Here is a 17,880-nt window from a genome sequence, read left to right as displayed (position 1 = left end):
TCTACATCTGTGTCGATCTTCGCAAATGTGTGCTATATTAGTGATATATGCATATCAGTTACCGGAGTATGTGTGTGTGTCTGTTATGTCACTTATCGGATAACAAACGCCACCTATTCAACCGGGGAAGGGATCGGTGAATCGCCTCACTATAAATACCGAATTCGTGTACCACATGCACTCAAAATCAGTTTATTTGTTCCAAGTAGTCCAGAGTTTTTGTGATAATTTTGTTTTGAAATTATATTAAAAAACTTATCAAAAATGAAGGTAATTATTTTATTATATTTTTTTCGTTAGTGATTATTAAACTATGAGGGTTGCAATATTACGTCGCATACGTGAATATTTATGAAAGCAATGTGCTAGAAAGTGTAAATTATACCATTAATAGCATTGTATCATTTGGAATTACCGGAACAATTTGCGTTAAGTGTGCAGGCCTTTAACAAAGTGTTAACGAATACTAAAGCTTTATCGTCCATGCGATAGAAAACCGCAATCATTGCATACATGAATAATTATTATTAGTGAGACATAAAATCACATTATGAAATTAGTGCAATTGTACGTTTGAACTAGATTTTGTGTGAAGAATATATATATATATATATATATATATATATATATATATATATATATATATATAATTGTCTTCATAGCAATATAAATCTGGTTTATTGTGATCTAATAATTTTTATTAGGTAGGGCTATGTGACTACGTTTAACAAATATTTCAATACTTAATATATTAGATTTTTATAATATTTCTCGTGATATTTTACATTTTTTAATACGTAGAATACTATTTGTAATATATATTTCTGCATAAAATTAAATGTCTAAATTAATACATAGATTAATTTAATTAAAAGTTTAAACCAAATTAATAAAACATATCGCAATGGTAATTTTGAATATAACGTTTTATAAAGATTTTGTTATATACAAATGTACTTAATTTAAAAATTGATGCTTTATTATTATTAAGCAATTCACACAGTAAGAGACACGCGTAGGCATTTTAATGAAATTGTTTCTCGTAGAATTAAACATAGCTAGAAATTGAACTTCAATAAATAAATTGCCAAATCCTTAATTTTATAATTTTGCTTTATTCAAAATTATTTTCTTTTACACTTTACTAACTTAAAATGTAGTTGACACATGGATTGTTAGAGAAGATTTTGTCGACACCAATCTTTAGTTAACCCACAAGGTAAAACGTTACGTTTAAATTAAGTTATGGCGTTAAATATATTATATAGATTACAATATAATCTAATTAAAACTTTAATCACATTTGCAGTGTATGATCGTAGTATTGTGCTTGGCTGCCGCCGCCATGGCCTTCCCAGGTGATTTGGGGGGTTACGGACACAGTGGTTTCGCCGCAGCTGGTTTGCTCCACGGTGGAGGTGGCGGTTTGGAACATGCTGAGCCATCAGTAAGATGACAATATAAATTCAAATTTTTACGTAGACATAATGAATGAATTATATTATCTAACTTGAAGCTGTGATATAAAATACTAAACCCCATTCTTTAGCCAAAATTACTTAGATCCCAAATTTTGGATAACTTGATATAATACAGTAATGATATCAAAATATATTGTAAAAAAACAAAGCAAAATATGGTTTATAATTAAAAATATGTTTGTAATCAAACATTCGAACAACGCTAAATCTCTTCCTAAAATTAGATATCATTCCTAAATATGCAGATGATTTAATATATAATAGATAAATTTTATGTTTTTTTAACTTGCATATTAATTAAATGTTTAAACTATTTCAATTACTTAAGAGATATTAGGTAATGTGAGACAAATAAATTATGTAAATGTTATAATATTAACAACTAGCAGGTTGTGCATAAATAACAAAACATAATTGGTATGGAGAAATTATAAAATAATTATATTTACCTGACAATTTTTTACGGTTTTTTCTTCCTGTTTCTGTATTTATTGTGTCATTCGTCTTACATTACGCAATAGTTAGCGACATCAACACAAATAAGAAATCGACATGAAATCAATCGAACGGCATTGGATGACAATGCAGTTTGATATAAAAATAGAAATTGATATAAAATGAAAAAATATGACTTGAGCTGGTCGTGACAATTACTTGATTTAGCAACCACTGACTACTTTCAAATAATGTTGTTAAACAATGCTTAACTCTACTGGTTTTTGACAAATCGGTGATGGACCTTTTTAATCCTGCGCCTTTATATATTAATATCTATTCTTCAATAAATTCTAGGATTTTTTTTATTTGACTTCGTTATATAACATTTGGTCATATACAAACATAAGGAATATACACGTACATTAGGAATAAATACATAACATTTTATTACTAAATAAAAACTATATAACTATTTTAGATTTTAAATAAATTCATATAATATTTTAGCATTTCTTTCATTTCTTACTATGCAAATCCATGCAATTGGTTTTATTATACTTCTGTCGTCATAATATTTATCCAGCATTTCTTCTCGTTGTTTTATAAATCTGCTACATTTCATAATAATATGTTCTATATTTCGGTCTTCTTCTCCACATTCACAGATAGCTGAAGATTTGATACCAATTTTAATCTGATTCTACTTAACCAAGTTTTTTTCTAATTTTATTCTCTATTGTCTTATATGTTTTTCCCTTCACCGTGTTATCCCAAATTTTTTGCCATTACTCTTCTACATTTTTTTTACTGATGTTTTCCACATCATTTTTCGGCACAATGTCCATTTTTTCTCCTTGTTGTGTTGCTATTTTTGCTAATTTGTCCACCTTTTCATTTCCCCCTATTCAATTATGTCCCCTGCTCCACGTAATTTTTATCTCATTTCTAACTCGATTCGAATAGCTGCATAAATTACTTCCTCAAAAAGATTTTTTTTGTTTATGCTTATTAATTTTTATACATAACTTTTGCAATCGGTATATACAATTGCTCTTATTATGTTCAGGTTTTTAATATATTTACCGCTTTTTCTATAGCTACTAATTCCGCAGTATATACTGAGACCAAATCTGGTAGTTTTATCAATTTTTGAAATTCCTTCTTCTCATGAATCATGGCACACCCTACTTTATTATTTACTTTAGAGCCATCTGTGTAGATTTCCTCATATTTTCTACTGTTTATAATATTTGTCTCTTCATTATTAGTATAGACAAAAATTTTTTTACCTTTATCAAACCATATTTTTTTAAGATTAGCATGGTTTTCATATATATTAAACATTATTATAAGCATTAGTTTTCTTCATGAAATTCAAACTGTCTACCATAATATTTTGCTTATTAATAATATTTGGCTCTCTTCTTAATATCTTCTTATATATATTTTTGAATTAAATATTTCCATCTTAGTTTTAGAGGTAATTCTCCACTTTCCACTAACATCGCATTTATTGGGGTAGATTTCATCGCATTCTGATACATCTATATTGTACTTTATCTAACTTTTTTACATGTGGACTACTGTGATAAGCAATACTCCCATAATCTAAAATCGGACTAATCAAAGTTTTATATAGCTCTAAACTCGTTTGTGGATGAGCACCCCACCATGTTTTGTTCACCATTCTTAATAGGTTTATCCTTTTTTCTATTTTCTTTTTAATATCTTGTATACATTCTTTAAATTTTAATTTTTGATCCAACTTGACTCTTAAAAATTTATCACTGTTTTTAACCGCTATTGAATGCTCTTTCGTACCAATATGAGTTGGTGAATTATTCAGACTATGTCTTGTGAATACCCCTATCGAGCTTTTCTTATCCGAAAGTTTCAAGCATTTATCCTTCAGCCATCCACGAAGTTTTTTAATATTTTCCTTCATAATTGTTCGGACGACTTTTTGTTTTATTATATTGGCCATGAATATGACAAACTTCAAGGCATTAAGCTTTACACGAAATGGTTCCTACCCCTGGTAGAGGGGGTAGCAAAGTGTTTTAATTGAACTAGTGGTTGGAAACAAATCAGTGTTTATTACAGTCCACAGGGTTAAATTATAACCCAACAACCTGAATTATCGAAGAAGAGTTTTAATAAATTCTATAACTACGTAACAAAAGTACATTTTGGTCATTCGAACCATATCGTGAATTACAAGCAGTTAATTAAAGTACAATAGTGATAACAAATTTCTAAGTGTTGTGAAGAAGAAACAATCAAGAGCGGCAACATTTTATAACCACGTGGCGGACAGACCAGAGCGAACAAGCAGGGCAACGTAAACTGAGAACAATTACAACATCTACACGCGTGTATTACAAGTAAGTCTGTTTTTATTCCTTTCATAATATCCCAATAATTTCACATATTGCTCGGTTGTGTTTAATATAGTATACATAATGGCGGAACTTAAAGCGAAGCATGGATTCATTAAATCCAAATTGACGCGAGTGCAAAATTTTGTAAATTTATTAGATTCCACAATACTATATGAAAATATAATTATTGAATTAAATACAAGACTCGAAAAGATATTACCAATTATTGATGAATTTGAAACGATACAATATGAAATTGAATTAATTGAGAATGTATCATAAAGCTAAATTAAAATTTATAATTCAAAATTTCAATGACACGAAAAAATATAAAGACGATCAGCAAACAATAGTGCCGTCTAGCATTTATTCGTATACAAATATCAAAAATATTAAATTGCCAACAATTAAACTTCCCACGTTTGATGGAAGTTACGATAAATGGTTCATGATTTATTTAACGCTTTGGTGCATAGCGACAATACTTTAAGCAAAATTCAAAAATTTTATTATTTAAAATCATCATTAGAAAAAGATGCAAAAATAGCATTGTAGCTATAGAGGCATCCGATTCTAATTATGATATAGCATGGCAAATTTTAAGAGACAGGTTTGAAAATAATCGGTTAATCATACATAATCACATAAAAGCAATTTGTGATAGTCCGAAATGTAGTCGCAAATCTCACTCAGAATTGAGAACTTTATTTGAAACGATATCAAGGCATTTACGCTCATTAGAGTCATCAGGCGAACCCACAGATAAATGGGACACAATTATTATATTTATATTCACAAACAAATTCGATACGCGTACTTTACGGGATTGGGAATCATTTACCTGTAGCAAAGAAAAGCCGACGTTGACAGATATTAATAATTTTATTAAACAAAAATGCGATATACTAGCAAAGTTATCCACTAATATTAGTAGTAAACTTTTTTCTAATAATAATAATAATAAATCTTTGGCTCAACAAATAAAAAAACAAGAGCACGAATAATAATCATAATTCATCAATAAATTATCTGTCAACGGGGCGGCAAACTTGCTATTTACGTGAAGAAAATCACTCTTTATATTACTGCAAGCAATTCAAATCGCTATCTATTAAAGATAGGATAAGTAAAATCAAAGAATTAAATTTATGTATTAATTGTTTCAAGCTAGGACATAAAGTAGAGGGTTGTTTAGCATTTCCATGCAAAATATGTAAAAGGAAACATAATACATTGGTTCATTTTGATGATATCGATACAAATCCTAGCACATCGGGTACAAATTTAGCGGTTGCTAATTATTCGACAAAAAATAGTAGTACTAAATTACAGTCACAAGCAATTTTAGCAACAGCTGTTATAAAAGTACAAAACTCGAGCGGAAAGTTTATGGAATGTCGGTGTCTTTTAGATTGCGGGGCACAAAGTAATTTTATTACGGCAGATACCTGCAAAAGGCTAGGTATAAAATTAGACAAAACAAATTGTACAGTTATGGGCGTCGGGCAGTTAACAACCAATATTCAGTTTTCAACAAATATAAATTTTATATCTATAAATACCTTATTTAAATCAAATATAAATTGTTTAGTGTTAGATAAAATAACATAACTCCTTCCATTAGTTTCCATAGTTAATAATTTTAAAATTCAGACAAATATTTCCTTAGCTGATCCGGAATATAATAAGTCCCGAGATATAGATATACTTTTAGGGGCAGACATGTTTTGGAAGCTTTTATCGGTAGGTAGAGTTAAATTGGGAGATAACACACCAATTTTACAGAAAACTATATTAGGTTGGATATTAGTTGGGTCGTTTTCTCCGAATTGCACATATTCAAAAAATTCAAAACGTTCAGTAAATTTATTGGCATTGAATACTTACAATATCAATAAAAAATTAGAGAAAGTTTCCGAAGTTAAAAAAATCAAAAACAACAATTATAAAAAGTTAACAAAACACGAAACATTTTATGAAAATCATTTTATAACAAATTTTAAATGCGATTTTACAGGTAGATTTATAGAAAAAATTCCTTTTAACTATAATAAAATACATTTAGGAGACTTGAAAACTCGCCATATACAAAGATTTATGTCACTTAAACATAAATTCCAAAAAAATAGTTAATTAAAAATTAAATGTGTAAATTTTATTAATGCATTTAGTAAGTTAGAACATATGTCTGAAGTTAGTAATTTTAATATTAAGTCAAATAGTCAATATTTCTTGCCACGTCGCGCAGTAAGGAATAAATATAGTATAAAAACAAAAACGAGAGATATTTTTCAAAGTTCGGGAAAGTCTTCAAGCGGCTTGACAATATGTCATGTTCATTATACGGGAACGTCAATTCGAAATCACTCATTTACAAAAACTTTAAGATTTAGAATGCCTACATATGCTTTATTAGGCAATACTTCAAAAAATTTTCGGCAAATAATAATTAATGAAGACGGTAGACAAAATCTAACAGATAATTCAAAAACATGTGAATTAAATACGGTCACATATGGTACAGCACCTGCACCATTCTTAGCTATACGTTATCTTAAATTTTTTTAAAGTATTAAAGTACTTAAAGTATTAAAGTATTTAAGTAATTGCACAAAAACAATCTTTCCAATTAGATTAGAAGAATCTTATCAATTCTAAATCGCTGAGTAAAGAGAGCAGAATTTTATCTTTAGAACCCTTTATGAATAATTTGAAAATTATACGAGTAAGCAGTCGATTAAAAAACACAAATTATTCATTTGATAAAATTAATCCTATAATATTATGCCCAAAACATAAATTAACTACGTTAATATTACACCAAGAGCCTCACCGATTACTTCACTGTGGTGCTCAATAACTTCTCGCAAGTATTTGATAACGGTTTTGGCCAATTTCTGGACGTAACGCTTGTAAAGAAATTATTCGTAAATGCGTTACTTGTTTCAAAGCAAAACCAAGTTCTAATGATTATCTAATGGGAAATTAGCCTAGTAGTAGAGTCAATCAAGATTTTCGATTTAACAATATCGGCCTTGATTATGTTGGATCTTTTATTATCAAAGATCGGATTACACGCGGTGCCAAATTTATTAAAGTTCATATTTGTATTTTTATTTACATGTGCACCAAGGCTGTTAATTTAGATTTTGTTAGCCATTTATCGATAGAATCTTTTGTACAAACAGTAATACGATTCATTGCTAGAAGAGCCGTTTCTAGTAATATATTTTCAGACAATGCAATAACATTTGTTGGGGCAAACAATCATTCGACAAATTTATATAAATGTTTATTGAAGTCTAACCAAGAAATTAGAAGTAAATTATTAAATCAAAATATTAGCTGCCAATTTATACCAGCTAGATCTCCTCATTTTGGCGGACTGTGGGAAGCTGAGGTAAAAAGTTTAAAAGATCATCTTTCCAGGGTGTTACGGGAGAGAAAATTATGTTACAATCCAATGTATACATTATTAACACAAGTCGAAGCAATTTTGAATTCTCGTCTATTAACTCCCTTATCCTCTAATCTATCTGATCTCAATCCACTAACCCCTGCACATTTCCTGATCGGCAGATCATTGACATCACTTCCAAAAAATTCACTTTCCCACATCCCAGAAAACAGACGAACAAAACTCCAGCATCTTGAAAATCTAAGGCAGCATTTTTGGACAAGATGACACAAGGAATATTTAATAGAATTACAATCACGGACCAAATGGAGAAGACCAATGGAACAAGATAATTTTATAGGCAAGCTGGTGCTTATAAAAAATGACAATCTACCACCATTAAAATGGAATCTTGGACGGATCACAGATATACACCCAGACAATGATGGTGTCGTACGGGTTGTTACACTGAAGGGCCCCAATGGAGAATTAAAAAGGGCACTAAACAAAGTGTGCATTCTAGCAATCAATAATGAAATATCTTAAGTTTTATATAATATTAAGAAATATAAGATAAATAATTTTAGATTAGATTGCCATGCAAATCACTATTACATTGTTAATCAATTTTTATTCTCGTAAAATCTTTATACAATTCCTATACTTATTGTTAGTTTAAAATCGCTATGTTTATATTTTTAAAAGCTGTAGCTTTTCAAGACGGACATGTTCGGACGTCTTTTCGTTTTATTATATTGGCCATGAAGGTGACAAACTTCAAGGCATTAAGCTTTACACGGAATAGTTGCTACCCCTGGTAGAGGGGGTAGCGGAGTGTTTTAATTGAACTAGTGGTTCACTTCCAAAAGTAAAGTCCGCTTACCAACATGTAAATAACCAACAAAAATAAATATATCTTCTTTAATTATAACTTATTAACAAATCAGTGATTGTAATTAGAACTGCAACAAATACATAAACAAACAAATCAGTGTTTAATACAGTCCACAGCTACAAGAGTTAAATTATAACACAACAACCTGAATTATCGAAGGAGAGTTTTAATAAATTCTATAACTACGTAACAAAAGTACAATAATATTAGACGCAAGATTTAAATCTCTTTGTTCTACATAAATGAGTATGTCATCGGCATATTGTATAATATTCGTATCTCTTACCCAAATATTATCTATATTCCTTACATATATAGCATACAATAATGGGCTAGGTATACCTCCTTGTGGTAGTCCTCTATTCACTACTCTTTCACCAATTATTTTGTTATCTTTCTTAACTATTATATTCCTTTCATATATATTATATGTTAAGACTGACATCAATCGGAATGGCAATCCTATTTTAATTAATTCTTGGAACATTATACTTGGAACAACATTATCATATGCCCCTTTAATATCGCAAAAGAGTGCCACCACACTGTTATTTCTTGTAAATGCCAAATTTATATCAACCATTAATTTACATAAATTATTCTTCGTACTCAGCCTTCTTCTGAAGCCATATTGACTTTTAGATAATATTTTATTTTTTTCTACAAACCACTCCAATCATCTCTTTATAATTAAATTTTTGGTTTTAGCAACACACGATGCTAGTGATATAGGTCTGTAATTATCTGTATTATCTTCATTTGTATTTGTCTTTTTAAAGAGAATTATACTATATTTATTCCAGTCTCTAACTATTTGTGTATCCAACCAGTACTTATTGATTAATTTTAATAGCACTTCTTTACCTATATTTGGTAATTCAGATAACATAACATAATGAATATTATATATTTCTTGTGAAGTGTCTTTTATCCTATTCATTGCAATCTCTATCTCCCATATATTAAATGGTTTCACGATTTCTTTGATATAGTTTTTATCTTTCAAGTATTCCAGTCTCTTACAACTAACCTTTACTTCCATTGGGGTTATTTTATTCAATAACATATCTATCCAATTGTTGTCGCATCTTTTATTTTCTTTTTCAGTATCTTCTCCAACATTTTTCAATCTTTTAATCATACTATATATTTGTTTGGCTGGTGTGTTTGGGTTCAGAGTTTTAACGTAGTTATCCCAGTTTTCTTTCTTCTTTTGTTTTAACTTTGCTCTTACATCATTTATAACAAGATTATATTGTAAATAGTTTTCTTAGTTCATATTTTTCCTATATTTTTTTATGCTTCTCTCCTTTTTTAAATTAAGGTGTTACATTCTTCATCCCACCAAATTTGTTATATTACCCTTTCTTTACTATTCCTTCAGTTTTTGGGATACTCTTCATTGCTGCTTCATTAACAAGATCCACAAAAGTGTCATAATTCATTTCTTTTTTTTGAAATTTTAATTGTTTCAATTTTTTCTTCAATTTCTTTTCTATATTGCTCCCAATTAGCCTTACTACACCTCCATTATCTATTTGATGCAGTTTTAGCAAAGATCTCTTTTTCATTTAATTCCATTATTATTGGATAATGATCTGAGTCTAGATCATCATTATACATATCCCATACTATTTTATGTGCTATATCTGAAGAGCAGATAGTAATACCAACTACTGATTTACATATTCTATTACTAATTACTTCATTATTATCATTTAATATAAAAAGTTGGTTCTCCTCTATCGCTTCCAGTAGTCTACGTCCTTTTGTATCTTCATAGTCACAACCCCAAGCTTGACTATGGACATTAAAATCTTCTCCAATTATACAGGGTTTTTTAATTACATTCAGTAAACAATTCCATTGCCCTTCTGAAATATTAGCCTTTGGTGAAACATATAATAATACACATACTATTATGTTATTTCCTAATAAGATTTCTGCAGCACAAATTTGATACAAATCCATATTAATTAATTTTATATTCTTTAAAATACATATTTTTATTAATCAATATAGCAGTACCTCCTTTTCCATCTAATCTGTCTTCTCTAATTATATTAAAATTTTTAAACTTGTATTCCTGAGTTATTTTAAACCAAGTCTCAGATATCAAAATAACATCAATGTTTTCTTCATAAATAAAATTCTCTAAACTTTCTCTATTTGACGGTAAAGATCTTGCATTCCATTGCATCATTTTAATATTTTTATTCTTAAATTTTTCCATATTTAAAATATTAGTTTAATTTTTTTTCTAGGAAATTATATCTGACAAAATATCCCTTTGATCGATACCAAATTCAGGTTCTGAATTAAAATAACATAAATAAAAAATAATATAACCTAGAAAATGTTTATAAATACCAATGAGTATACAATTATACAAATGAGATCTTTCAGAGTTTGAGAAAAATATGCCAAAAAGTGCATTTTCATATTACATTTCAAAAAAGTTGATATTTTGAGTTTATAGTTACACTTGAGGCCCGTTTAATAACGTTTTTGTGTACAAATAAAACTACAAATAAAACTACTTACTACAATTTAATCATTATTAAATAATATTCACGTAAGACATCCTATCAAACGTAATTGAACATCATCTGTCAAAAACGTTTGACATTTGCCACCGTCCATTGTTTTATTTAAATTACGCTTCTACAAAAAATTTCAAATTAAAAATGTAAAGTTTTTACGCGATTTTGAAATATTATCTCACCTTTCCGACCATCTCTGGATTGGCACGAATTTTTCAAGACTAAGATTGGCCAAATCGGTTTAGCCGTTTTCGAGTTTTACCGAATCATTTGATCGAGAGCTCCATTTTTATATATAAGATAAGATGATTAAGAAATCTTAAAACATTATGTAAACCTAAAGTAAAAAAAATATAACAAGTAATATTTGCGTAAAATTAATGCAAGGCTAAACATGATCAAGTATAGTATACAGTGAAATACTGTTAAATTTAAATGATCGTGTATGAATGTTAAAAGATAAATTTCTATCTAGAATAAATCATATTCCAAACACCATAAAATTATAAAAAACATATTTTTTTTACATTTGTCAATGACAAAAATAGTCAGTTAATAATTTACTTTGAATTTGAATATTGTTATTCTTGATAATTTTAAAAGATGCTTTGCGATTTACATTAACTACGTTTTTGCAAGTGCAAGAAATTTTTTTTAATGTTTGTCGTAAATAAAAATTGACAAGAACAGTCAATATTCCGCTTGAATTTGAATATTTTTAAAAGTTATTCTTAATAATTCTAAAAGTTTAATAAAAAAAATTACTTGATTTTAATCATCAGTATTTTATGAAAAAAACAAGTCATAAAAAAGTTGTTTGTTCTTTGACCAACTTTTACATAGTGAAAAGTAAAAGTCTTGGTATCAGCTCATATGGCTGATTTGCATCTGTTGACTGATTTGCACGTCAAACTTATATACCCACATCTGGTGACTTATTATGATACGCTTTGGTCTGAATTAACTTGCTTATCGTGTCTTCAGCCACCTTCTTTCGATGAAATTTTAGAAAAAAAATCAGCTATCTTGAAACTTGGAAGTTGAAAACGAATTTGTGCAATTCGCTGAGACCATGAACTATCTCAATTAAACTTTAATGAAGGGTTGCAAGCACAATTTTATTGACTTTGGAGACGTTTTCATTCATCTTCAAACGCCTCACAGTTACTCCTAAACCCGTATTTTGGACAAAGCATACCTCCCGTAGCAATTTTGCACAATTTTTAATAAAGCATCACATATAATTTCGATTAAAACACAAAATTTAAGGCAAATTAATGGTTAGTTATTTTAAGCCATCGTAAAAATCGCTGAACAAGCCAGTAACTACTCAAGTGACGTAATTGAATGTCAATAATCAAATAATTGACAAATAACGATCAGGCTTTACACCAGTATGAAGGGCTGTTGTGCCAACGTTTCATCAAAAATATTAACGCGGTTTTGGCGCCTTATATTAAATTAAAAAATTTCTCAACTTATATAAATTAATAAGTAAATATATATATATATATATATATATACTATATATATATATATATATATATATATATATATATATATATATATATATATATATATATATATATATATATATATATATATATATAAGGCAAGCGGGGCTTAAAGGCCGCGGATAAAAACATTCATCATCGATATTTCAAAAACCACAAAAGTTAAGAATTTTTTAACAACAATATTTAAAAGTATTTGAAAAAGATGTATAACCAGCCAGCACCCAGGTTATTGCAATCCATAACAAAGATTTTATTTTCCCATGTAGAAATTAATATGGTCTGAATCTACAAGCAATATACAATCTACATTGGTCAAATTTGAAACCAATATCGGCTGGTCATAAAAATTGAACATTTTTTATATTGAGGCCATATAGTTAAACCAACATTGGTCTATATTGGTCTCTATATTTGGCCATTTGGAACCAACATTGGTCTATATTGGTCTATATTTGGCAATTTGGAACCAATGTTGCCTACAAATTGTTGAATGTTGAATGCTGGTGAACATTTAGAATTATTAATTATTGAATTATTCTGAAACTTATAACTGATGTTGAAATATTACACAAATATTTGAATATTTGAAGTTGAAATAATATAACGCATGAATCAAGGTCATTTATTTAACAATAAAACACCTGAAATTTATTTATTTATTTATTTCTGAAATGAACATATACGTAAATTTATTAAGAATGTTTTTGTGGAAATTCATTTATTAAATATAAACAATGATACAAATATATAACTGCATTAAAAATATGATTATTTATAAAACACAAAAGTGTCATAAATATTGATTATTTTTTTAATAGATATTTATTAATACATATCAAGTAATTTTTTTTTATAACAATAACAAAAGCAAATAAACTTTCCTATTTATAACATCATCACTCGATAAAACATTGTACAGCATCTGAACAACATATTTTATTCGTCTTTAATATATTTATTATCCACCATGAAATATTTATTTCATCATCCAGAACAGTCATTGGGAAACCTACATTACATTTGATATATATCAAGTAAATTATAATCGAATAACAGTAACAAAAGCAAATTAACTTTCCTGTTTATAACATCATCACTCGATAAAACATTGTACAGCATCTGAACATATTTTATTTTTTGTTAATATATTTATTATCCATTATGAAATATTTATTTCATCGTCTAGAACAGTCATTGGGAAACCTACATTACATTTGATATATATCAAGTAAATTATAATCGAATAAAAATAACAAAAGCAAATTAACTTAACTATTTATAACATCGTCACTCGATAAAATACTGTACATCATCTGAACATATTGTATTCGTTGCTAATATATATATTATTCATTATGAAATATTTTTGAAAGCATTGAAATGAGATTGTAAAATAGGATTGACTTTACTCTTCCCTTTAGAAATGATAACTTTTATCTTATCATCTAGGAAACTTTTTCAATTATAAACCCAAAATATTTTTGTCCAAGTTTGTATTGTCATCTGAAACCTTGTATTCCTTGTTAATAAATTTATAATATATCATTATATATTATCAATATGAATAATTTATGAAAGCGTTGAAGTGAGATTGTAAAATGTAATTGACTCTACTTTTACCTTAAAAAATAATGACTTCATATCATAGTCTAGAATCTTGCTATGCAAATGTACAGATTTATTGACATTCTACATTGCATTTATTATTATCAAACATTATGACTATTCTGTCAAAATTTATATCTTTCCTTTCTATAACTTATTTAGTTACAAACTTTTGATGAAAACCTTTTCGATAACATTTTACTACTAAGCAAACCAGTTTCTCTATTTTCTGCGCTTACAACAATATTACCTGAAAATAAATAAGAATACGTTTTAAATGCAGAAGAAAATAATTATATTATAGCAACTATTGAAGCTTACCTTTTATAAATATGAAAGTATAGAAATTTTTTCTCTCTACTATATTATTATTTCCTGAAAATAAATAAGTATAAGTTTTAAATGAATAGACAGAATAATATTGAGGAATATTTTATGCCTTTACCTGGCAGTAAAAAGCGCGTAAAATTCTCCTTGCCAGAAATTAGGTTATGTTATGTTTGATGTCTATAATATATTTCACATAATATATACGGCAGATTTCTCAATGCTGTTAAACTCCTGATCAAATTAGAAAATTTTAGTGTAAAAAGGTTATTGAAGACATGCAAATCTTTTTGAAAATAATCTCAAAAATTCCAGCTTCAGACATATAATTAAACATGAGACACGACACAACACAACACTTTTCACTGTTATTTATTTACAATTTATAACTCATAACACAATCTACACACATACGCACATTATCACTATTTTTTTAATTAAAACATAATTTGACTATTTACAATCGAACAAATAATACATTTCGTCAAGCGACGCTATCGCCTATGTGTTAAACCACTTTGTTGTATTAATACGCTTGTCATAAAATATTCTGGAGTTGATACAAATCGTATTCGTCCGCGCCAACAAATAGAAAACTCATAACTTTATTAAATTCAAGATATTTAATAAATACGTAAAGAAATCGCAATATATAATATTATATATTAATAAATTCGTCTTTGGAAGTTTTCATTCATACAACTAAACTTCGTATTGTAAACCGTCTGGAAAATAAGCTAGTCAGACCCCTGTAATTTAAGAAAAAAATCCAAATTCATATTGTCATGATTAAACCATATAAAGTATTATACATTGTTAGAATCGTCTCAAAATTTTTAATGTTTTCTCCATATATCACAACTCCGTATTTCAAACGGTTTGGCCTATGGGCGAGTTGCAGTGCTAAAATTCAAGAAAAATTGAAAAATCTGAAAATAATTATATGAACATACATATTGAATTATATATCATTTTATTCGTAATTTTATTCCGCATCTTTCGTCCGAATAAACTTTTTACGTATCTTTTACCTTTTAACTTGTATGGGTGAATAATCACATGGTTAAATATTTAAAGCCATATATATCTGGCGTATGTTGTTTTCGTTCTGTGTGAGTCGATAGCTAAGCGCTAGCGTTGCCGACTATTAGCATCGTAGTCTCAGGTTCGATCCCATTCATTTTAAATATAATAACAATAATTATGATTGAGGAATTTGAAGAAACAATATTTATTATTAACATGAGAACAATATTTGATAGTCAATTATAAAAAATGTTGCATCAATATTCATTTTTATTTTGAGGACAATATTTATTAGCTTATGATAAAAAATATTGCATAAATATTTATTTTTCAATTTGATGGCAATATTTTGTACCCGATGATAAAAAATGTTGCATCAATAATTTCATTTCAATTTGTGGACAATATTTATCAGTCGATGATAAAAAATGTTGCATCAATATTTTTATTTCAATTTGTGAACTATATTTATCAGCCAATGATAAAAAATATTGCATCAATATTTATATTTCACTTTGAGAACAATATTTTTTAGCCTATGATAAAAAAATATTGCATCAATATTTATATTTTAGTTTGAGGACAATATTTATCAGCCGATGATGAAAAATATTGCATCAATATTTATATTTTAGTTTGAGGACAATATTTATCAGCCCATGATAAAAAAATATTGCATCAATATTTCTATTTTAGTTTGAGGACAATATTTATCAGCCCATGATAAAAAAATATGGCATCAATATTTCTATTTTTTTTGAGGACAATATTTATCAGTCAATGATAAAAAAATATTGCATCAATATTTATTCTTCTCTTTGAGGACAGTATTTATTAGCCGATGATAAAAAATATTGCATCAATATTTCTATTTTAGTTTGAGGACAATATCGGACAAGGCCATTTATACAGAATATTTCCTCAATATTGACTAATATCGGCCTGATCGATTAGTTGACATCATCACAGAACCGACGTTCAACTATATTTGTGCAATATAGGTAATCACGGCCACAAAAAACCAATATTGGTAATATATTGTACCGATATTAATTTCTACATGGGCTGTTGTTAGTATTTTTGATTGTGAGCACTGTTATTTAGTTTACGAGACCTTAAGTTATTATTAAATATTTGTTATTTAATTGTTTTATAAGATATATTATTAGCTTTAGTAGTTTTCATTATATAACCTATATAAAAACTTATACGTAGGTGAGGTAAAACGGACCGACTAAACCTTTACCCTGACAAAGGCGTAGGCAATGAAAAATAATAAATAAACATGTAAATTCAGTTAAAAAAAGATTTTTTTAAGGAATAACGAAAATTAATAGTTATTCTAACTGTGGTGATCAAGCAGGCTAGTCATGTGAGAAAAAACAATTGTACTTGTCATTTATATTTTCATATCGATACGACGATTGAAATGAAGACAAAGAAGGAGTTTTATTTTTTGAGGTTTTAAGAAATATTGATTTTGATGCAGCACCATAATCACTGGTCTTCAGTGACTACATATAAGGTATGTCCAGTCCTCGGTTCATCGTAGTTAACGCACTTACTACCTGAACCGGACTTTCGTGGTTACCCATTTGGTACACCCAGACCTCAGTGTTTATTGTTGATACAAAAAATAATTTGGAGCCTAGAATTTTGATTGGAATGCAATTCAACCTCTCCTTGTCCGTTAATTCAACAAATCGTCTTTTGATGCTACCTCCCATTATCGGTGACAGCGACGAGTCAAAACAAAATGATGACATAAATTATTTATTGGATTCCACAATTCTGGACTCATGCTAAAGAAACCAACGATTCGGATTTGGATAAAGAGCCAACTTCTTTCTCTAAAAAGAACCCATCAGATACGAATGCAACGCCTGCAGAAATGGAAACTGTACCCATAAATACTACCGACTGTACCCAAACATTAAGTAATTCTGATATCACTAACATCAATTAACTATGATGTCAGTGAAAATGGTGAGCAATTGATAAAAGTGTTTGTCACAGAGCCACAAAGGATTCGAGAATCCGATGTATGATTCAAAGGGCTACTGAAGTCGACAAGATTATTTTAATCATTGCGAAAATTTATAATCTTACAGAGCGCCATATGTTTACCCAAAATATTATAGAAATTAAAATTAATACAGTAGAACGTGGCAGGATCTTCGAAGTTCACCAAGACATCGAGGTTCAGGAAGTTCACTACATGACATATTCAGAACCATAAGCAGACTATGGAGATGATGGAAGGTCGAATT

At 28.3% G+C, this 17,880-nt stretch overlaps 1 protein-coding gene across 1 annotated transcript in view; it reads left to right on the top strand.

Moving 5' to 3' along the window:
• Nucleotides 1-228: 228 nt before the first annotated feature.
• Nucleotides 229-17,880, top strand: part of LOC113377073 (cuticle protein 7-like) — a 36,985-nt gene continuing 19,333 nt past the window's right edge. Inside the window, exons 1-2 of the mRNA XM_026617253.1 lie at nt 229-270; nt 1,310-1,447. Coding sequence (XP_026473038.1) covers nt 265-270; nt 1,310-1,447 — 144 coding nt within the window. The 5' untranslated portion in view covers nt 229-264. The remainder of the gene's footprint in view (nt 271-1,309; nt 1,448-17,880) is intronic.

Source organism: Ctenocephalides felis, unplaced genomic scaffold (genome assembly GCF_003426905.1).
Source record: "Ctenocephalides felis isolate EL2017-DRISC unplaced genomic scaffold, ASM342690v1 CF-g0.4_SCAFFOLD_01886, whole genome shotgun sequence".
Taxonomy (NCBI): Eukaryota; Metazoa; Arthropoda; class Insecta; order Siphonaptera; family Pulicidae; genus Ctenocephalides; species Ctenocephalides felis.
Note: the sequence above shows the minus strand (reverse complement) of the source record. Positions and strands in the feature narration are given on the sequence as shown.